Genomic DNA, 22,363 nt, shown 5'->3' on the forward strand with positions numbered 1-22,363 from the left:
AGCATGAGACCAGACCGTGTGGACCACCTCACTATTTCTCAAGACTCAAGCCATCGACTCTGACCTACCCACATAGTTCATACCGCTAGGCCCTTAACTTGGCTACTCCATATCAACCGTCCAATTTTGACACTGGACGGCCAAGATCACTCGCCAATTTAACCATTCCTTGGCACGCGTGCCAGAATTCCCTCTCCAGTCTCCACAATAGGACTTGCTATTTCCAAAATACTAAGGCGGTTTATAGGGGAGTGGAATTAATAAAAAGAAATCTGGCGATATCAACTCCCAATCGCATAGACATCAAGATCCTTAACATGAGGGTAAAACAGTTTTGAGCTTTGCGAGGAGATATTCGGGAGACTGTACACAATTCCTCTTTCGCGCGCTCCCTCTCTCTGTGCAAGCTACAAACTGAAATCAGAACTCCAACCTTCCTTTAAGGTGTCTCTCGCTCTCGCTGTTTGTGAAAATTTTCTCTTATTGTGTTTGTCGCGCTCTTTTGTACTTTATTTAGCGAGTAATTATTTTTTTGGTACCTGTATTCCTTATATATTATACAGATAGATCTTCCTTGTGATTTAGTTTAATGAGATTCCATAAATTGACTTCGATTCTTTTAATTATTACTATAGATAATACAGTCTCAGATTCGGTACTGTTTCTTCTGTTTGCATATTTAGCTCGCATGTGTAAAGCTTACTTGCGTTGTTTTGATTTCGGACCTTTTAATGGCTGTTTCTGTTTCTGATTCTTCTAAAGATATGAGATTAAGGGTTTCTGTTGTCTGATTGGTTTTCTGTTTGATTGTTCGTATAACTTTTGGTTTTTATGCCATGACCTTACTTGGTATACTTTTTGAAAGTTTGGTTCTTTTATTGAATTTGGTATGCTCACTATTCAGGGGAGAAAAAAACAACAGATTCTACTTTCAATTGCGTTTCCTGTGTTACTGAGATGCAAAACGGCGCTCGTTTTCTGTAATAATATTACCCACAGGTCTTGATTGCATGAGAAAAGCAAAATAAGCTAAACATGACTTTATTGCTTGGAGTACTTACCTATTTGGGAGTTTTTCTCAGAACCATCTTATTCCGGAGATTGCAATATTCACTCGAACTGAGGGGTTTTCACTCTGCTTTTATGTGTGCGGTTTACCACTTCAAATGCTTTAATTTGTTGTTCTCTTTCTTATGAGTTTTTCTGCTTCTATTGTTAAATGTCAATTTATGATGCTAGAAAGGAGTTTGCAAGCTTTGTATCAACTTTTGCTGATTTTTGTTCAATTTGCTGATCCAACTTTCTACATCCGTACCAGAGGCATTAACCTGATTTAACCATGTTTGGTTATGGTGGAAGACACAGTGATGACACTAAGTATTATGAAATTCTTGGTGTCTCAAAGAATGCAACTCAAGATGAAGTGAAGAAGGCTTATAAAAAAGCTGCCATAAAGAATCATCCTGACAAAGGTGGAGATCCCGAGAAGGTAGATTCTCAGTTATTTTGTTGCAGTTGCATGCTATGAATCTTTTTGGACTAGTTATTTGCCCGTTTGTTATTATTAGCTTTTATGCAAATCGCGAGAAGCAATTTTTCCCAGAATAAAAATCTGAAAATGTCATTTGATATAATATTATGTGATTATTCTCTATTTACTTACATTCATTAGCTGGTCTTTTCTCAGTTCAAGGAGCTGTCTCATGCATATGATGTTCTTGGTGATCCAGAGAAAAGAGAAATCTATGACCAATATGGTGAAGATGGACTTAAAGACGGAATGGGAGGTGGAGGTGGTGGCGTTCACAACCCGTTTGATATATTTGAATCGATTTTTGGTGGAGGAGCTTTTGGTGGTATCGACTGGCTTACTGTTCCTTCTTCCTCTTGTCTCTATTGCCCCTTTATTTTCTCTATTTTGTTCTGTTAGATAGGAAAGTTACAATTGTCTGAATCTTTCAGGAGGTGGCAGCTCAAGAGGAAGAAGGCAGAAACGAGGTGAAGATGTAGTGCATACTTTGAAGGTTTCCTTGGAGGACTTGTACAATGGAGCAACCAAGAAACTCTCTCTTTCTCGAAATATTTTGTGTCGCAAATGTAGAGGGTATGGTCTTATCTTAACTTGGTTCTTTTGGTTACGTTTTAATTCCATTAGTTTTGGGTAGGACAAGTGTGCCATTTTGTTTTACAAAGATGTAATCAGCTGAAGTCACCATCGCCATGTTCAGATGAAATTGGTGGTTAAGGTTTCATCTGTTGGGATTTGCAGTGTTTTTTTTCTAACAGCTAACACTGAATTTCTGATATCTGTTTCTTTTTGTGCTTTATAAATGTCTCAGGAAGGGTTCGAAGAGTGGAGCTTCTGGGACGTGTTATGGATGCAAAGGTTCAGGAATAAAAATTACAACTCGGCAGTTTGCACCAGGAATTATTCAACAGATGCAACTTATCTGCGCTGAATGCAGAGGCTCAGGTATTTGAATGGAACAGATTTATTTCTCTTTATTCATTTTGGCTCTAGTTTCCTGAATTGTGCCTGTTTCTTTTGTGCAGGTGAGATGATCAGTGAGAAGGATAAATGCCCACAATGCAAGGGAAGTAAGATAACTCAAGAAAAGAAGGTGCTGGAGGTGCATGTTGAGAAGGGGATGCAACATGGCCATAAAATAGTTTTTGATGGACAGGCTGATGAAGCTGTAAGTTAATTTGGTATCTGAGTTGGGTTTAGTTTTGCTTTTCTTTATCAGATTGGTTGAATTAAACTGTTTGTCTCAAATGGTAATTGTCAAATTGTTTGTTCAAATGTTGAATGCAATGCAACGTCTAAAGTGTGAAACAAGGAAATAAAATGACACAGGTTAGGAATACTTTTATAGTTACAGATTTTGGTTTTGGATGTTCATTTGATTACAAGTATGTAGTTTAGATCTTTTATATTTTCCCTCCAGAGCCAACTTTAGTGTTGAGGACATGTTAGTGTAATGTTGGCACGTTGAACTGTTTGTTTGAAATTAATAGTTCTTTATTCTTCCTCTGCAACATTGGAGGGATCTGGGTGTACTTGTAATTAATGAAGTGAAGAATCTTATGTCTTTCTTTCTGCCTTTTGCAGCCTGATACTATTACCGGAGACATTGTTTTTGTATTGCAACTGAAAGATCACTCCAAGTTTGAGCGGAGGCATGATGATCTTGTTGTAGAGCATACCCTTTCTTTAACAGAGGCTCTTTGTGGATTTCACTTTGCCCTGACTCATCTTGATGGTAGGCAACTTCTGATCAAATCAAATCCCGGCGAGATCATAAAGCCTGGTATTGCTTGGTGGATTTCCAGTGTTTCCTTAATTTCATTATTGACTATTAAGATCCTTTTCCTGGTTTCTTAATTTAATTGTTTGAATTCAGGTCAATACAAAGTAATCAATGATGAGGGGATGCCTCACCATGGCAGGCCCTTCATGAGAGGCAAGCTTTATATCCATTTTAATGTGGAATTCCCCGAGTCTGGGGTTCTCTCCCCTGAGCAGTGCCTTACTATAGAGACCATACTTTCCCCAAAGTCAAGCAAGCACTTGTCTCAGATGGAGCTTGATGAATGTGAGGAGACCATTTTGCATGATGTCAACATGGTGGAGGAAGAGAAGAGGCGGATGAGGCAGCAACATCAGCAGCGTTATGAGGCATATGATGAAGATGATGAACCATCAATGCCAGGCGTGCAATGCGCGCAGCAGTAATCCAAAGACTGCCTTTTTGTTTCAAATGGTATAGCTAGAGCAGCCAATTGCCAAGAACTGAATTAGCATATAAAACTAGCTAGTTATTATATTCTTTTACGTATATATACATATACACCACGAACGAGGTCATACCATACATAACTATGTTTTGTGCTAGTTATCTCCGGTTGTTACAAGCTTTTGTGAGTTGAATTAAGCTTTTGTGAGTTGAATTAAGCGGTATTTGTTTAGTTTTATTTGGTTTATGGGTTCTGCTGCCTTATGGTCATCTGAAATGATTTGGCCTGCCCTAATGATCTGAAATTTTATTTGATCTGTGAATGTGAATTCACTGGGCGTCCTCGTGTGGTTCTGATATCTGAGTTTCAGAATGTCGCTCCGCAGAATGACAGAAAAAGCAATTTTATAATAAAAATCCTAGCGGCCATGATAGCACTGAACATGAGGACATCGAAGAACGATTATTGCGGTGATTTAACACAAATAGTATGTGTAGGATTGCTTGATATAAAAGCAGCCACATGGAAACACTCGTCTCTCCAATGATTGATGACGGAAAATACTAGTATAAGATTTTGATCCTATTTGTGTGAACATATGAAAGGAATTTTCTTTTCTTTCTGTAGGAAAGAAAATATTTGACGAAAATAGTAAAGAAAAGAATTTTCTCTTATTTGAAAAGAGTGAGGAAGGAAAATATGCAGTGTATTTTGGGCTCAAATTTTAAATTGAAGAAAAATAAAATTAGTAAATTGAGAAAATTGCATTTTTTTTTTTAATGACATAGTTTTATTATTTTTCTTCGTTATTTTCTGTCTTTTAATATTTTCTTTTATCTAAACAAAATAATATTTAGTAATTAAATATATAATTAAAAAAATTAAAATGAATAGCAAATAATTACATATATAATTATAATAATTAAAATTAAATAAAAAAGAAAATAAGTTATTTCTTTTAGTCTCGAATTTTAGCTCAAAGATCTCCTCCTTTTTTTTTTTTTTTTCTTAATTAACTCAAGTAATAAAGCGATAATAATTAACTATCTGCTCAATGAATTGCGTAATCTTTATTCTGCACAATACCTATGTGGTAAAATTGTTTCGAGCACATGGTTATAGCTGAACGTGAAACTACAGGCTACAGCTACAGGAGTAAGGATTGAGACATAGCATTAGAAACAGTTAAATTGGTGACAAATACTTTAAATAAATAGCAGCCAGGCTTTCGTTTCTACGATTTAATCAATGCTCCCATCCACCGCACTGCAATATATATGATTATACATTTAGTGGGGTACGCTCTGCTCAGCTCAAGTCAGGTTAGTTTCTAGTTTCCTTCTGATTAATTAAAGTTTTAATCTTTGCATCTGTTTTTGTCATTGTCTTTAAAAAGCTTCCTTCTCCAATAACGTTTTTGGACAATGACATCTGCTTTCCACAGGGGAATAATCAGAGCTGAGAAATTGCCATGAAAGAGTTTGAAAACCTTTATACAGAGACAGATGAATAATTATTCTTTGTTTTATGGAATATATTATACTTGGGTTTTTCATTTTTTCTTTTTAGCTATTAGCAATTTTTTTATAACAGTAAAAAGGTCGTTGATACCTACTGTTTTCAATAAATTGAAATTTTCATTTATGAATTTGGAATTCGATAATTTACTTAATAAAGTCCATAAGCTGCCGAAGTTACGGTAGATGCATAAATCTTTCCACTTGATTGGATGAGAAATGGCTTTATACAAGAAGAAGAAGAAGAAGAAGAAGTCTTTGTTTTTTTTTTTTAATTAGAAGAGCATAACTACTAAAGCTTGGCAGCTCGTTTGGCAGCATTATGCGTGCGCATATTAAAATTTAAGGGCGTCATGAAAGAGCCAAAAAACCAAATTAAAATACACATAATTTCCTTAACTAATGCACATAAGCTAACGAGTTGTTGATATATATACTTTGGAGATTCTTATATGTTTTTCCTAGATTGAGGAAATTCATTTTTTTTAATTCATTTTAGATCCTTAATTAATGGTCTAATTAATAAATTAAAGTATTTAAGTAAGATAAGACAATTTAGAAAATGAGAAAAGATCAATTATTGCTCCACCTCTCAAAGGAATCAAGTCAAATCTCGTTCTGTTATGAGTACAAACTCTATTAAATATATATCAACAAGAGTCCGTCCGAGTAGAAAAAACTCGTCCTACATCTATTATAAACCTAACATGGCACGAGCTTGATTAGACTTAGCTCAACGCGCTAGAAACACAAGTCCTAGAGAGAGAGAGAGAGAGGGCATGAAGGAAATTAATTAAATAAATGCTGAAAAGGTGCGAGACAGCCAGAGGATATAAGTGGCCCAGAGTTAGGTTTTGATTTATTACATAAACTTATTTGGAGTGTTTAGAAATATAAATTATTGTCAGTACATTTTTGCTACAATGAGTGAAAGAAGGAGGATATCTAGAAGTTTTAGGGGCACACGCAAATACAACACAGAAAGCTTCTGTTGATTTGGTAACAAGGAGACAATAAATCACCTTCCCTGTCTCAGATTTTTGGATCTTTGAAGTTAACCACTACAGGTCCCAAAATGAAGTCACTGCGCAGAGGGACCGATCAACAAAAATGGCAAGAAATGGACCACCATTTCAAGACATGTCATAGTTGGTACATTATGATTAGTCCTGTATAGTCTATCTTTTCTTTGATTGCTTCAAACACTCTTGGTATTTTACCTGGTTATCATGAGTTTTAATTTAATGGAGGAAGAATGCAACTTCTTTTCTTTTTCTTTTTTTTTTTATTTGATAAAAGGCGAATTTTTTTTTTTTAATTGACTTATATCTTGGTAATGATGAAGTAGTAAAAAAAAAAAAAAAAAGATGATTAATCAGAAAGAGGTATTTTAATCAGAAAATCATGCATGCAAAATCTTGATTATGTCATTTTATCTCATAACCATGAAATGGTTCCAAGAACACAGGACGGCCAATGAATACAATTATTGGGGTCGAAAAAGTTTGATATGTAAGTTAAAAACAAGAAGTGCAAGTTTTGGAGTGAAGCATTAGAACCCAACAGGTCAATATTATAAATCATGACACAGGTTGTAAAATCGAACAGCAGAGATAAAAACATATAAAGAAACTGAAAAATAAAACGAAAGAAGAAGAAGAAGAAGAATAGCTTGCACGGTTGACGCATGGAGCATCGGGTAGAAAAAATCTGGCATTGGACCCACTAGCCATGTGAGCCATGTGTAAGACAGTGATCTGTGTTATTAAAAAGCATAGGGTTGTGGTAATATTTCAACAAAAAATTAAGCAAATATGATCTGGTGATTATAAATTTAGGACAATTAATATAATATGTCACTATTAATACATGTGTTTGTGCGTTGCAACGATTGTCTTCTTCTTCTCTTCCAATACAACCACCCACTTGTTCTCACTAGCTTCAAATTACTTCATTTTTTTTTTTTCTATGCTCTCTTCTATTATTGCCTTCAAAATAAAGGGCACAAGTCACGTTTCAATTGGTCTTTTTACTTTTTATTAATCAATTTTTTTAAAATTAAAAATGTACGTGTGATGCTCAATCAACGCTATTTTAATTAAGAAATGTATACAAATATTACACTTTGTAACAAAAATAATATATTGGGTAAAATTGAAAATGACATATCAACAAACTAATCCTTAAAATGATTTGATCGACCATTTATTTATATGATTTTTCTGGCATATAATATAATCATAAATAGGAATAAAGTCCAATTTGCTCTCTTATATTCAATAAAAAAAAGGTTATAAAATCTGCATTTTGATTTTAAATTACTCCTTAATTTATACTGAACATGCAATTTTCTATAAAAAGTTCAAATTCTCATGAGAAATCCATGGAGGAACAGCTGCTAGGAAGCATAGATGGCCTACCATTGGTCAAGTAAAGAAAGGAAACATAAAAAAAGTTCAGAAGGATTAGTCATTTGTACAAAGAAGACGTACAAATTGACACGGGAAATAGGAACAGGCCAAATGGATGTTAAATAATTAATTATTCAATTGCCACATGACAGTAGGGTAGTAACAAATTAATTAATTAATTAATTTATAAACTTTTAAAAAAAAAAAATCATAAAAGCTACTATCCCTAGCTCCTCTCTCTATTTCATGCGCCAATCACTCAGCCATTTCTCTTTAGGCTTCCTCTCATGGATAAACATATCAACCTTGAAATTGATGCTCCAGAAAATTCCCTTACCTCCTCCTCCTCCTCTTCTTCTTCTCCTTCTTCATCTTCTTCTTCTTCCTCCTCCTCAGCTTCTAATAAAGGCTCAAGAAAGGCTTACTTTCAAGAACTGGAAAATGGCAATGAGAGTAAGAAAAAGCAAAAGATGTCTACTTCTAGTGCTGATCATAATGAAACTAATCGCAATAACAATAAGCATCCAAAATATAGAGGCGTAAGAATGCGAAGTTGGGGGAAATGGGTATCTGAAATTAGAGAGCCAAGAAAGAAATCAAGAATATGGCTTGGTACTTACCCTACTGCAGAAATGGCTGCTCGAGCTCACGATGTAGCTGCTTTAGCCATCAAAGGTAATTCTGCTTACCTCAATTTCCCCGAACTGGTTCATGAACTTCCTCGACCTGTCACCAAATCTCCTAAAGACATTCAAGCTGCGGCTGCTAAGGCTGCTCTCTCCGAAACAACACAGTTTCAACTTCAAGCTGAAGCTCATCAGCTCATATCATCAAACACAAACACTACTTCGGCTATGGATAATAGTAATACACAAGAATCTGATGATACATTGTTTGACTTGCCTGATCTATTCATCGACGGTGTTGACCTCAAGAGCAATGGGTTTTGTCAATATTCTCCTTCATGGCATCTGTGTACAGCGGATACCGGTTTCCGGGTTGAGGAGCCTTACATATGGGAGTATTATTAGAGAATTTTAATTTATTTTTTAACACCAAAGTAAATAGCTTAGTTGAAGTTCTTTTAAATTTAGTTCAAGAATTCCATGTTGGGAGTCTCGTGTTTGTCCTAATTGGGATCGATAGATTAGCAGAAAATATTACATTAAATTCCTGTTTTGTCTTCTAGAAACAACAAAAGGGCCTGGAAATTTGACTGCACTGTAAGATATGAAAACAATAAAGCTCATAAATTAAAATGACAGTTCTCTTTAGCTGTATGCTTTTGATTTTATATATACTACTATACATAGCAATTTAACTTATCCCATGGAGAAGGGTTTCTTGCGGGGTTTGATTAGTGCAAATTGACCTGAAGAAAAAAAAACATTCTTGCTAGCTGGATTAAGATACCCAAAATTTCATTAAAAAAGATTGAAACTTTAATGGAATTGACTTTAAAGTAATAACCCACCATGTTAAGTTTAGATACTCTTCTATAAATTATTTTTGGTGGAAAGAGACTCAAAGGTTGAATTTGCATCAAATGGCAATGATATTATTGGAAGCTTTCTTTCTTTTTTTTTTTTTTTCTTTTAATCTTTTTCTTTATCTATGCTCTTTTTTTCTTTTTTCTTTCTTGATAAAAAAAAAAAAAATTAATGTATTACATGGAGGAAGATCTAAGTGGAATATATATTTTGCCAAGATGACTTGTTGTTGTAGATTCCCAAGATGTGTGGACATGTAAATAGGTACCAAAATAAGGTGACAGCACCATCTAACTAAAGTTATTTTATGGTACAAAGGACCCATCTTTAATGAAAGTTTCCAAAATTTAAGAAAACCGAAGTGCCCTATTTTCCATTAGACTTATTCATTCCACTACATAGATATATATCTATACATGTTTTTATTAGTGACTGTTGACCTCACCATCAATGTCTCCTTCCTATCCCATTTCCAATCAATTTTGTTTACGTTTCCTCTACTTATTGGCCAAACATTTGGATCGGACAAAATATCATCTCTTTTCCCATATTCAAATGTAAGGGTTTGGTTTTAATTGCAAATTAATTATTCCCCCACAATTTTTAATTCATTAAAAATTGAACTCTAATTGACCCACTTTTGTTTTTTAACGATCTATTATTTTGAACATGAATATATAGGATAAGACCACTTAGTTTTTTAATAATAAAAGAGAATATTATCATTTTATTTTTTTTTTCTCAGTGTATTATAGAAATACTCTCATTTGAATCAAAATATTGCATGTGATCGGTTTAATAAAACTAATTGGAACGAGAAAATCATATATATATATATATATACAATTGAATATATGAGGTGAGAAAGATCAAAGATATGGAGGAGTTGACATGAAGCATTATTGATCTATGGGTTTAAGTGAAACAATTAAAAATTGTAGGGTTCATTTTGTGATAACAAAGAACTTGGAGAACTAAAGCAATAAGCTAACATTTCTACCAACCCACTACACAAGCAAGAGTTATATACACCTCATGGTTGGCCTAATTTTGGTGGATTTGAAAGCTAATAATTTGCAGTAGTGATGCAAGCTGTGAAAGAAAATGATGTAAGAAGAGACAAAAGCAAGAAAAACTAACTCAAGAATCTTAACACAGTGTTAGCTAATGAAACATACGGCCAAAAATAGAAACAATTAAATTATCCAATACAGCAACTGTTTTAAAATAGTAAATCAGCGGAAGTTAATTACTACGTTTTAGGTGCAGCCCTGGATGGGGGCTAGCTAGGGACCTAAGGTTCTGTTTGGGATAATGGAAACTGGAAAGGAAAGAAAATTTAATTTAGAAAGAAAAGGAGGGAATTTACAGACAGTTTCTGAAATTAAATTAAATTACAGTCGCAACCGCAGCATGAATGTGTCATTTTCAGACAAAGAAAAAACATAAATGCCCTGTTCCCAGATCCTATAGTCACTTAGCTATACGTATATGAGCTGTTACTTTCAACTTTATAGCCATCCCCCTGCTTGGGGAAAAGCATTAATACTAATTAATATCAACGGCCATAAGGATATCATATGATCTCTGCATCAATACAAGACAAATTAATACACCTTAAATCCATTTATTTTAATTTAATTCATCTTTGATAATCAATTTACAGTTTGATTTATCCATTTTTCTAATTAAGTATCCATTTTTTAAAATTTTAATTGAAAACTAACCAACAAGTGAAAAGTTATTTTGTTAAGAATACCCTCCAAATAGCTCATATTAATTTCTATGCCTCTTTTCGCTAAGGTCTTATTCGGTAACTTTTGACTTAGCTTTTAGCGTATTGACTAAGTCAAAATTTTATTTTTATTAATTGTAATATTTGATAACATATCTTTTAAAAGTTGATGTGAAACATTAAATACTCTAAAGTTTAGTTAATGTTTAGCTTTTAATTAAATTTTTTTTAACAATCATACTCATTGTTTTTTTTCCTCTGAACCTCGATAATTTTTTATCGTTTCAAGTTAAACAATTATTTTTACTGAACAGTTCTAATTTAAACTACTGGCTAAAAGCTAATAATTATTACAACGGCTAGCCATTGCTAAAGTCGTTAATATTGTTAACAGACTCTGAAGAATTAAAATTGGTCAAAGACTTTTCTTAATTCTGATGCTAGGTTCAATGTAATTCTTTCTTATTTTAGGAATTGGATATAATTAATTAAGTTACACGTGATTCTTGTTGGAAAAGTTTAATCACAAAATGATATAGGTTAATGATCTTTGACGATATCTTGAACACTTTGACAATCTTAAATTAACTACTCTCACTAATAATATTATTATTATATTAATTAAAACATAAATTATTGTGAACAAATCTTGGTGGCTTCGCTTTACGCGATTGGCCTTGTCTGCAAGAACATGTCGTCGAATCATATTAAAAGGAAACATGGAACCGGAGGGAGAACTAAAGATAATTAACCAAATAATTATTAGCTAATCAAGATCATTTACTTAATTAGTAATTAAAAATGTCTATATATATATATATATATATATATATATATATATATATATATATATATATATATATATATATATATATATATATATATATATATGAATTACCAGTGGAGAACTTGAAAGAACTAAAGAACAAAGAATACAACTTAGGTTTTCTTTTTCTTATTATTATTATTATTTTTTTTGAGTGGAATGTTTTTTCTTTTAAGTTGGAAAGAGATTGCTTTCTCCTAAATCATAAGATACTTGTATGCTTTTCATGCATGTGTTTGTTTCTTTATTTTCTTTTTTTCTCCTATAAAAAGGAATTAAAGAACAAAATTAATTAATAACCACTAGAGATATTTATGGAAATTATTATTATTTGAAAAAGATCACATGAAACCTAATGAAATCATCATGATTATAATTAAAGAAGAAGAATTATATATAAATTAGTTTAGGATTTTTTTAGAACAAGTTGTCTTCACTTATCAGTCAATCTTACAAGATTTTTTCATAGGATAAATGTTTAATTTGGAGATTAATATTTTGTTAATTTGGATAAAATCTTTGTATTTACTCTATTTTAGAAAAAAAAAAATCCAATATAAAAACCTTCCAGAATAGTTAAAACTTTCAAAAATTAATTTTGAATAAGTAGTAAAAAGTTAGGAATCAAATTGAATATATAAAGAGACGATGATTTGAAAGAGCAGTGAAAAATGGACAAAAAATTCCCAGTGGGGAATTATTTTCACGTACGAAGGACAGCAATAATACTGGAATAGCCAGCCAGTTGTCTCGTTAAGGAATTTGCATTATTGAGATTATAAAGGAATGATATATATAATTATTTTTTAGAATTAGAAAAGAAAGAATAAATTCATTTATCTGAGAAAAAAAAAATGATGTGGCTTAACATAAATAAAACATTTAATGAGTGAAATGGTTTATTATTTTTCAATAGAAAACGAACATTTTGGTATAAAAACGGGTGAAGACAACAGAACGGAAGAGGACGGAGGAATCCAATGTTTCCTTTTTCTTTTTCTTTTTTTTTTTCTTTTCTTAATTTCTTAAAGAATAGATGGTAGAATGAGGAAATGGGCATTTCTACTTATGCATGGCATCGAATCACATGCAGAGATGGAGGGTATGATTGTTTTGGGCGCAAGGAAATGGCTTCCTTAATTATCATTTTCATTTTTTTGAGGAAAAAAAAAAAAAAATGTATTGGAATCCAATTCAGAGTGGAGAGAGAATAATTGAAAAGGAAAATAAATAAATATGGAATTCATGTTTCTTTTACTCGGTCTATCCAAAATATAAATTGTTCAAAATTTTTTCACAAAAACTAAGAAAACAATTAATTCATCTATAACAAAATGATAATTTCATCAAATAACCTTTTATTTCAAAACTAAAAATAACTTGCAAAAATAGTTACTATATTTTTGATAAAATTAAAAAATGATCATTTATCAATCTTTAAAATACTCAAAACGATTTATATATTTATATTTGAAAACAGAAAAATCATTTTACTTATATCATGATTTGGAGGGAGTATTTTTCTTGGATAATTAACATAACATCAACAAGAAGAATATTCCTTTCTATATGTGTAATATCACAATTTGCTAAAGCTTAAACTATAAAATCAATCTCTTTCTTTCTTTCTTTAAGAAAAAAAAAAGAAAATTTTGCTTTAAGATGTGGAATTTAATTTTAGAATTTGGAAGGGCAAAGTGCAAAAGCAACAATTGCCGACAATACGTACTAAATTTTATATAAGCATATGATCAACAATGAACATCCTACGTACCACGATTACTTTATCATATGATCCCAAACGTGTAAAAGGAAATTCCTTATTACTAATAATATATTTTTAAATTTCAAAAAGACATGATAGACAGACAGATTGCAAAAACTTGAGGAACGCAACGATTACTACAGCTCTGTTAAGATGCAGCAACACAAGCAGTTTAGGGGCTTAATCTGCCCGAGACGTTGAAATTAGAAATAACGGTGAAAAACTGCTATCAGAAAGCTTTACATATATGATTTAACGTAGAGTGTACATTCTGAACAAACTGTATTATTATAATTATCGTTGGAACAAAAAAAGAAGACACAAGCAGCTGATGTTTCTGAAATATCTAATGTATATACTAAAAAACCTGTGCAGCCAAAAATTCAGTTGAACACTCCATTCCTTCTTTCAAGCGGATGGAGAAAAACTGACATCTAAAACCCAATGCAGTGTGTCAAGATGCTATTATAGAGGGCATAGAACATCATTTGCCACTCAAAATGGGGTTGGGTTTGCTCAACCTCCTATGCCTTGGGCAAATAGCATTTCATCGATTCTGAGCATCTATCTGCAAATAATAAATTGAAAGATTCCAGTGGCTCTAAGCAGTTATACCAAGAAACAACAAATCATAAATACAGTGAAAAACAAGAAACTTGGCAAAATGACAACCTAGACTCAATCTAAGATGATTAAATTTGCACAGGTTGACAAGAAGGCAGGAGCAGCACTCTATCTGTCATCTTTCTTCTCTCAACAATTCTCTAACATGACAATAGACATGAACCTGTGGGCATCCATGGCTTCAAGCCTCCAGTCAACACAGAGGCATATATACGCCTGAATTTGGAATCGAGTCCTCCTCAATAAGCAACAAAAGAAAATTCATCCCACCAGCTAAATTCCCTATCAAATGTAAACAGGCTTGACATCATTAGAACCAAAACTTGTGGCACATGCTGGACACTTGCGGTGACGACTTTCAACCATTCTTTGTACACAGGGATTGCAGAACAAGTGGTAGCATTTTGTAATAACAACCTGAAGAGAAAGAAAAGAAAGTTAAAATATTAACTACATATTATGTGGGAAAAAATAAATCAAAATAGCAAAATATCACTTCATTCAATTCGTATACAAGTAAGACATCGAAACCCTTTTGAATGACCATAATTAGTTAATTACAGATTCATTCACCTTCCCTTTTCCCCCTCTTTCAGTAACAATGAACTTGTTCACTTCCATTATTGCACACCAGGCAATGAAACAAAGTTATCCAGAATGAATGCGTGCTGGAGAATAGAAAAGGGGGATAAGTATGAACTTTTTCTTTTCCAAAGACCTTCCCAAATTTTATCTGCAATGTGATTCCTTAATAATAGTTTTATATCTTTTCACTTTTCCACCTCTTTCAGTAAAAAACAACTTAGTACATATTAATGCTCAAAAATACATTCCAATATATCTCTGTGGAAGTTACCGAATAATATCTTAAAAAACTATGAGACAACAAGCCTGCAACTAGGGAAGCAGAAAACATTTACCTCTTTAGGTCTTTCGCGGCAGATACTGCACTTGACAATTTCCCTGTATTCTTTAAGTTCCTGCTGAAGCTTTTCTACAACAGATGACCCCTCAGTTTGAGCTCGAAGACAAGTAACCTTTCTCCTTGCCGCTTCCAGTTCCTCTTCAACTCTTCTCTTGTTAAACCTGGTAAATAAAAAATAATTGATCCATGTCTGCATTTGACACAAATTGGAAATAAAGAAATGAGAACTCCTTCCATTACCTTTCTCTCTCCAGTTCTATCTGCAGTTCTAAAATATCTGATCGACTTTTTTCGACCTTAGATTGTGAGTCCTCCATTGACTGCCTCACTTGACTGGATGATTTTCTGACATCTGATAACCGTTTTTGAGTATTTTCCAATGCAACGGAGTTTTGACTCTTCTCTTCTGTAAGTTTGTGGACCTGGTCAAAACATATATTTAACTGCAAGACAGGTAAGTTATTAGTCAATGCTATGCATTGTCCACCTATGTTGATTCCACCACAAAAACCATTATAAGGGGTACCTGATCTTCAATTCTTGCAGATTTCACATTATAGAAATCAAGAGAAATGTTAGCTTGTTGAATCTCCCTTTCCATGGTTTTTTTTTCGGTGAGTAAAGAGTCCCGCAGCTGCCTTGCCCTCACGCCCTCCAAAACAAGCTGAAACAGGCAGCAAGATCAACAAGCTTAAACAGAAGTACACATATGCATAAAAAAAAAAAAAAAAAACAACGTAAACCATAAGGTGAAATCATAGATCATTGTAAGAGACATGTATCATAGTCTGTGAGAAAGAGCATGTATCAAACTCTGTCCAAAGACATGTATCATAGTTTGTGAGAAAGAGCATGCATCAAACTCTGTCCAAAGTTATGCATAAGCAAAAAAAATGCTAGACAAAAAGCAAACATGCAATCCACAAATAGAGAAGTCAGCCACAAGCATTGAGAACTAAACAAAACTGAAAGTCACTTAACAAACTTTTAAATGGGTTGTGAAATAAGTGAGTCACCTTAATATTATAATCATCCCTCTCTGTTATTTGCTGCAACAGATGCTGGTTTTGAGTTTGCATATCATCATATGCCTGTCCAATTGTCTGAAGGAAAACCAGATTAACAATTTTCACACGTCGTACATTTGCAACTTGCAAGGAAGAAAAGCCCATATTAGTTAATAACAAAGTTACCTCTATTTCAGACAAGTAGGCCTCATTCTCTTCATTTTTTGACTTTAGAACACCAGAAAGTCTCGACATATCCCTGAAAATATCAATATGACAACATTCAGGACCTTCCATATAAATGATTTTTACGAGACAAAGTCCACATGATAGTTCTACCCAATTAGCAAAAAAAAAAAAAAAAGAAAAAAAAAATGACAGAGGTATTCATTCAATAATGCAACTTCAGCTTTGAAGAACTTACCAACATTGGCATGAAAAAATGCAACTAGCAAAGAAAAATCACATGCTTGCTTATCTCAAGCATTAAAAAAAAAAAAAAAAAAAGGGAGGCTCATCAGAGAAATACACATGACATGTTTTGAGCTCACAGCTAGAAAATAAATTTCGAGTTAATGACATTGAAATATTCAATGAACCTCTAGATCAGAGCATAATCAAATTAGAATTCATTTTTCCATAGAAGTTACATTTGACCTTTTGGAAGCTTCTAATTTCTGTCTCAAGTCAGCAATCTCAGCTTCTGCCACAGCAAGCCTCTGCTGTGATATGGCCTCAGCTTCATTTGCTGTCTTAACTCGTAATTCTAAATTTTGTTCATCAAGAGAGGATTTCAAACCTTCAACTTCAGACCATGCCTTGTATTCAACATCCTTAGCCTCCAAGATATCCCTGCAGATGCATAATAAACTTCTAAAATCAATGTAGGTTTTCACATTTCAAGCCGACCATGACAAGAAAATGAGGGACAATGGAGAGTATCCTAATGACTGGACGATGGATTATTTTAGCGTAATGATAAGAGATCCACGGCATTAATTGTTTAGCAGGATAGTATAAAATAAAAAATTGACTCGTACAAAGAGTTGGACTGCCAGTTCATATGAAGCTCAATAGTTCTATTTATTCAATAACCCAAAAAAGAAAAAAATCATAAGAAGAATGCAGATTGAAAAATAAGTATCTATATTCTGGTTGAACATGTCAAAAGACAGTTCACAAGATATAACTTATGGATTTCACAGGGAAAGAGGGGGAAGCAGTTCTAACCTTGAATCAGTGGATTCACGTCTATACATTTCAAGAATCAGCTTCAACTCCAAATCACTTTCCTTCAGATCTTGGACCTGCAACCAAAGAAGGATATAAGTTCATAAACCAAAACTCTAAATTATATACCCAAACAAAACATGAGAATAGTTAAAAGGAAAAGTTTCCAATTACATTGTAACTAAACATATTTAACCTTTTCTGGCAAGACAGTGATTGCAGCAGCTGTCAGACCAGTAAACTAAAAGATACAAGATATAAAAATAAAAAGGAAGAACAAGATATGAAATATGATAATCTCTTTGCATTGAAAATATGCAGAATTTAGTGGCACACGTGAAAAAGATATTAAAATATGCAGAACACACACTAGGAAATGAGCAGAGGACAACAAAACCCGATTAATTTGAGAGAATAGATTGACCAATGAGAAAATGGGCTCAAACATGCACAATTAATAAATACCAAGACAGTTCAATACAAATTTGACATCTCATGCTAATCCAGTCTACAATTCTTATGATCAAAAAGAAAACTTTACAGACCCAAGTTGGGTATTACTGAATTCAAGTAACATGCAGGAGTTTAAACATGACCTACCACAGTTTGCAACTTCTGGATCTCAGCTACTTGGTTTTCAGATGTGGTAGACAAACTTTCACAATCTTTTACCTGCATCAGAAAACAAAGCTTTGAGCCCTTTAACTAAAGAGAAGAATGTATATGAGTGCACACGCGCCATGTCACGCCCACCTTCCGATCAAGAACAGTTGAAAGAGACTGAACATCAGCTCGCAAAGAATGAATATCAGAAGCAGCCTTTTTGTAATTACTCAATTGGCGTTGCATATTCCCCATTTCCTCAGGAAATGAGGAAACCAGAGCTTTGAATTCGGCAATGATTTCTTTTCTTCCTGAAACAGAGCAACACCAGCAGGCATTAAGAATTAAACTGCAGGTTAGAAGGCAGTATTGGTCCAAGATGACCATATGAAAGCATCCACTAGTTACCAGGTTCTCTTGATGCCTCTTCCAGCTTAGTCTCAATCATATTTCTCTCGTTAATCTGCCTCTGTATCTCTAAACCTAAATCAGCAATTCTGGACTCCACAACTGCAGAAGATCTTCGAAAAACTTCAGCCAAATCATTTTTTATGCCAAGTTCCTTCTCCCTCCAAACAAGATTATCCCTCTCAACCTGAGATCCAAGAGAGGTGAGTATCATTAGTACCAAAACCATATCCATACAAAGAAAATGACAGTCTAAGGCATAAATGAAACTACCGACCAGTTACAACCTGTAGTTTCTTGTACAAGGTCTGATACTGGAGAACTTCAGATTTGGACTTTTCTAGTTGATCTCTCACCAAAAGGAAGACTTGTGAGGAAGAAATGCACTTTACATTCTTCAATGAGTTCTGAAAGCAAGAAAAAAAATTTCCCATTACATTTAAATTATGAATAAGCAAGGGTGCAGTTTTCAGATTATTTATTTAAGAAAAATCAGGTCCACTTTCACTATGAAATTGGTAATTTCTAAAAAATAAAATACAAAACCTGCAAGGTGGATAACTGCTGCAATATTTTTATTCTTTCATCATGAAGACCTTTCAATTCCAGCAATCGGGAAGAGGCTTGATCCTGTGAGGCTCAAATTGATTAAAACAGCGAGACTTCGAGGCCAAGCAGCTCACAGAAGAAAAGGGGACAGGAAAATTAACTTACTTGAAGGCCTTTGAGAGCAGACTCCATTTCTTGCAGATTTTTTTGTTTATCTCTGGCCCTGTCAGCAGCAACAGGCTTGCTTCCAAGGTTTAGGACAGGGAAAAATGCCCCTCTTGTCGCATCTCTTTCTGCTTTAAGAGTTGCTAGTTGAGAATTACTCTCTTCTAATTCTGAAACAGCAATCTCTAATTCCCCTTTGAAAAACAAGAAAGAAAAAAATCGTCAACCTCAAAGATGTAACGAACTTCCATGACACAAGACATTATATAGCAGTACTTCATTGTTTGAATAGTTCGATGTTAGCAAAACAAAATTAATACATAAATTTCAGAACACTCAGCATTAGATGAACAGTTCAAAATACACCATTAGAGAATAGAATGCGTGAGACATATTGCAGTATCTTTTGAAATATCAGGTCAACTGTTGAGAAAAAAAGAATTTCCAAAATAGTTAGACATGATCACATACTTATACGCAAAGGAAAACAGATTAGCCAGGCTAGAAGGAGAATGCCTAAAGGATTATACATAACTACAAAACATGTAAAATTAACCTTTGCGCTGAAACTTATGGTCATGCTTGTGGGTGTAAATATGCATCTTCATATTTGAAAAAATGCATGTTTATCTTGCATAGGGTACTTTCAATAATTTAAATAGGGGTGACAGCTTTCCGCGAAGTCTTGAAACTAGACTAATGTTACCTTTCAGGCGCTTAAGCTCAGCTTTACTTTTTGCATCAATGTCTCTGTGGCCCTGCAACTCCCTTGCAAGTGATTTGTGCTTCAAATGAAGGTTGCTTAGTTCTATCCTCAAGTTCTTAACCTCTGCCTCTAACTGACAAGATTCTTTTTGTCTGCATGGACCTAACAAAGGGAGCAGCACGTATAAAATACCAAGAGAAAAATCAAAGCAGAAAGCCCATAGCAAATATTAGGGACGGTAAACTCTTACTATGATCTGACATCTCTTTCAGAACAACTGCATGCAATCCATCCTTTATATGCCAAAGGCCATTGATTGCAGCCACTATATTACATGAAATGTCCTTAATCTTTTCAAAAGCTTTTTCTTTTTCTTCTTCCATCTGATCATTGATATTATGCACAGAACAAGTTTCGGTTGCACCATTTTCTACAAGTCGGCTTAGAAAAGCATCCTCAAAAGAGGATGAAACCCCATCTGACAATTAATTTGAAACACACCTATCAGAAAATGTAATATGCTTTAATACTGAAATCTCCCAATCAATATAAAACCACAACTCCATGTATATTTTTGAGACACATATGCATCAAAACCAAAAGATTGTATATTTAAACTAGATTCCACTCATTGAGTTTTTCCTGGATATTAAATAGATTAAACATCAAATATGAGAATAAAGCTAAGAGTAAGTACTGTTTCCTGGATTCAAAAAAGCTATTCACATTCAAGATTATTCACTTTAAACAAGAGCAATGAAGTTAAACAGAAAATTTCACCCAGTCCTTACTATAATAAACAAGTAACAGAGGAGGCAGACAAGTATTGTCACAAGGCCAAGAACCACTAACCAAAGGCAGTGCAGTTAAAAGTTTGACAATTATATTGTATAATGTGCCAAATAGGGGTGCTGTCTCCTAGCGTATACTATGTTCACAGCCTCAAAAAGGAGGGAGAATTCTAGCTCAGTCAATCCCATGACCTTATAGAAAATCACGGGCTCAAAATGAATGACAAGCTTAACTTAATATTTCCAAGGTCCATACTCCATAGGAATTAAGTAGTTCTTGATATAAGGAAAAAAGAAAAGACAACAGATATTGATGCTCACCCTCAGCAATTGATAAGCGTCCAATGTCTTGCCCAATGCCAGACTCTTTTGCGCGGTTGGAATGTGCTTCCAAGTCAGTAACCAGCTATTTAAAAACAAGAAGCCAATTACTCAGAAAGTAATATCCAGTACTGTAAGCATAAATCCAAAAGATATCACATGCTTTTTTTCTTTTGCCAGGACATGTAGGTAGTTTATAAAATAATAAAAAATACAATACAGAAAATAAATAAGAGAGAAACTTACCACATCCCAAGACTTATTGACAGCTTTTAATGTGGAAGCATAAGGCTGTTGCTTCTCCTTCAATTGTATAAACTTCTTCTCTAATGCAGAATACTCAACCTTTTGAGCTTCTAGCTTCTGTACAAGCTTATGATTTTGAAATTGAAGAACAGCAGTATCAAGCTACATCAGAGAAAGATAAAGCATGAGATCAAAACAAGCAAGCTTATACTTTCAATCACATTACATTTAGATATCACCAAAACAAACGAGAAATTCATGTTGGCCATTTCCAGTTTCAAGCATTTGAATCAGAACTAGTTTTCCAAAGAGTCAGTTTTCCCATTATGCAATAATGAAAAGCAGAATTAAACAGTTTAACCATCAAAGAATTAAGCCAAAGAAAAATAACAAAGTAAGATTGGCAGCAAATTGGATAAACCCACTGAGCTTTTCACCTTTTTGTCCTCCGAGTGTTGTGAGAATGGCTGCTTCTTGGCCATAGCAGCCGTGGGTGAAATGGAGCTGAAGTGGCGCCGTTTTCTATCAGGTTCGCCAGTGCTTCCCATTGAAACCCTAAATTCCCACCCAGCAAGGCAGCAACAGCTTCAGTCACATTAGGGCAAAACAACTTTCAACACAATCCAAGGAAAAAACTGAAGCAAATATAAGGACTATTCTATCTAGCAGATTGTAGGCAATTAATTCCTCGAAACCCTAATTTAAAACCCAAAAAGACTTTTGTTCTTGCGCCAAAACCCTAATTCTTGAAACCCTAATCAAAATCACTTTATTCAGATATCCATATAATTTTCTCTCTATCTCTGTCTCGGAAAGCTCGATCCTCTATCTCTCTCTATCTTTCTCTCTCTAAAACAGCACTCAGTTATCTGATGATCCCTCTCATTAGAGCTGCAAGAGGAGAAAGAAACGTACTTGGCATTAGGCGCATGAAATTCCGCGAACGATTGAAGGGTAATTTCGGCATTAAACGCGATTTGATGTTTGTGATAGAACTACCGGCAGGGGAGAGAAAATACATGAATACTGCCACCTCAGAGCAAGGACAACGGAGTCGCCAATGACTTGGGACTTTCCCATTGGCTGTTGCAAGCGCTTACTACTTTTACACCTTAGACATACCACTAGCCGTAAATGAATTACTCACACGTGCGAGTCAAACCGTTTGCTAATAATACCCTTTTATTTATTATTTTTTTGCTCAGGCCAAAACAATTCGCGAGTTATTACTTTTTTTTTTTATTTACACTGTCAGAAATTCATGGGAAGAAAAAAAAAGTTTCAACTATATACATATATATATATA

At 33.9% G+C, this 22,363-nt stretch overlaps 3 protein-coding genes across 5 annotated transcripts; 2 read left to right on the plus strand and 1 right to left on the minus strand.

Moving 5' to 3' along the window:
• The first annotated feature begins 284 nt into the window (after window positions 1-284).
• Window positions 285-3,975, plus strand: LOC105643208 (dnaJ protein homolog 2). 2 transcript variants are annotated; one of them, XM_012228290.4, is made up of 8 exons: window positions 285-444; window positions 1,319-1,489; window positions 1,688-1,856; window positions 1,963-2,104; window positions 2,340-2,473; window positions 2,554-2,696; window positions 3,113-3,311; window positions 3,405-3,975. In XM_012228290.4, the coding sequence occupies exons 2-8, from the start codon at window positions 1,340-1,342 to the stop codon at window positions 3,734-3,736; spliced, it is 1,269 nt and encodes a 422-aa protein (XP_012083680.1). In that variant the 5' UTR covers window positions 285-444; window positions 1,319-1,339; the 3' UTR covers window positions 3,737-3,975. The 2 variants fall into 2 exon arrangements, with proteins under 2 accessions (XP_012083680.1, XP_020538514.1); XM_020682855.3 differs by lacking the exon at window positions 285-444 and having other exon boundaries at window positions 1,303-1,489.
• Window positions 3,976-7,883: 3,908 nt separating this feature from the next.
• Window positions 7,884-8,940, plus strand: LOC105643210 (Integrase-type DNA-binding superfamily protein). Its single transcript, XM_012228292.3, has one exon. The coding sequence runs from the start codon at window positions 7,954-7,956 to the stop codon at window positions 8,695-8,697; it is 744 nt and encodes a 247-aa protein (XP_012083682.1). The 5' UTR covers window positions 7,884-7,953; the 3' UTR covers window positions 8,698-8,940.
• A 4,752-nt stretch (window positions 8,941-13,692) lies between these two features.
• Window positions 13,693-21,981, minus strand: HUB1 (histone mono-ubiquitination 1). 2 transcript variants are annotated; one of them, XM_012228293.4, is made up of 19 exons: window positions 21,495-21,981; window positions 21,058-21,219; window positions 20,812-20,896; window positions 19,950-20,177; window positions 19,700-19,861; window positions 18,994-19,187; window positions 18,826-18,909; window positions 18,567-18,686; window positions 18,280-18,466; window positions 18,022-18,182; window positions 17,869-17,940; window positions 17,269-17,345; window positions 16,696-16,890; window positions 16,225-16,297; window positions 16,048-16,134; window positions 15,558-15,695; window positions 15,272-15,474; window positions 15,027-15,192; window positions 13,693-14,523 (listed from the first exon to the last, which is right to left on the minus strand). In XM_012228293.4, the coding sequence occupies exons 1-19, from the start codon at window positions 21,603-21,605 to the stop codon at window positions 14,392-14,394; spliced, it is 2,637 nt and encodes an 878-aa protein (XP_012083683.1). In that variant the 5' UTR covers window positions 21,606-21,981; the 3' UTR covers window positions 13,693-14,391. The 2 variants fall into 2 exon arrangements, with proteins under 2 accessions (XP_012083683.1, XP_089577022.1); XM_089720896.1 differs by lacking the exons at window positions 21,058-21,219; window positions 21,495-21,981 and having other exon boundaries at window positions 19,950-20,200; window positions 20,812-20,876.
• Window positions 21,982-22,363: the final 382 nt, after the last annotated feature.

Source organism: Jatropha curcas, chromosome 5, assembly GCF_041381405.1.
Source record: "Jatropha curcas cultivar XTBG-Jc1 chromosome 5, XTBG_Jcur_1.0, whole genome shotgun sequence".
Classification (NCBI taxonomy): Eukaryota; Viridiplantae; Streptophyta; class Magnoliopsida; order Malpighiales; family Euphorbiaceae; genus Jatropha; species Jatropha curcas.

Excerpts from the sequence above, each read along its gene's own strand:
- LOC105643208 (XM_012228290.4), top strand. The coding sequence starts at position 1,340 with ATGTTTGGTTATGGTGGAAGACACAGTGATGACACTAAGTATTATGAA. Across the intron at positions 1,490-1,687 it reads AAGGTGGAGATCCCGAGAAG|TTCAAGGAGCTGTCTCATGC; the intron begins GTAGATTCTCAG and ends GTCTTTTCTCAG. Across the intron at positions 3,312-3,404 it reads CGGCGAGATCATAAAGCCTG|GTCAATACAAAGTAATCAAT; the intron begins GTATTGCTTGGT and ends GTTTGAATTCAG.
- LOC105643210 (XM_012228292.3), top strand. The coding sequence starts at position 7,954 with ATGGATAAACATATCAACCTTGAAATTGATGCTCCAGAAAATTCCCTT.
- HUB1 (XM_012228293.4), bottom strand. The coding sequence starts at position 21,605 with ATGGGAAGCACTGGCGAACCTGATAGAAAACGGCGCCACTTCAGCTCC. Across the intron at positions 18,467-18,566 it reads CCTTGTACAAGAAACTACAG|GTTGAGAGGGATAATCTTGT; the intron begins GTTGTAACTGGT and ends CTTGGATCTCAG. Across the intron at positions 16,891-17,268 it reads CGTGAATCCACTGATTCAAG|GGATATCTTGGAGGCTAAGG; the intron begins GTTAGAACTGCT and ends ATGCATCTGCAG.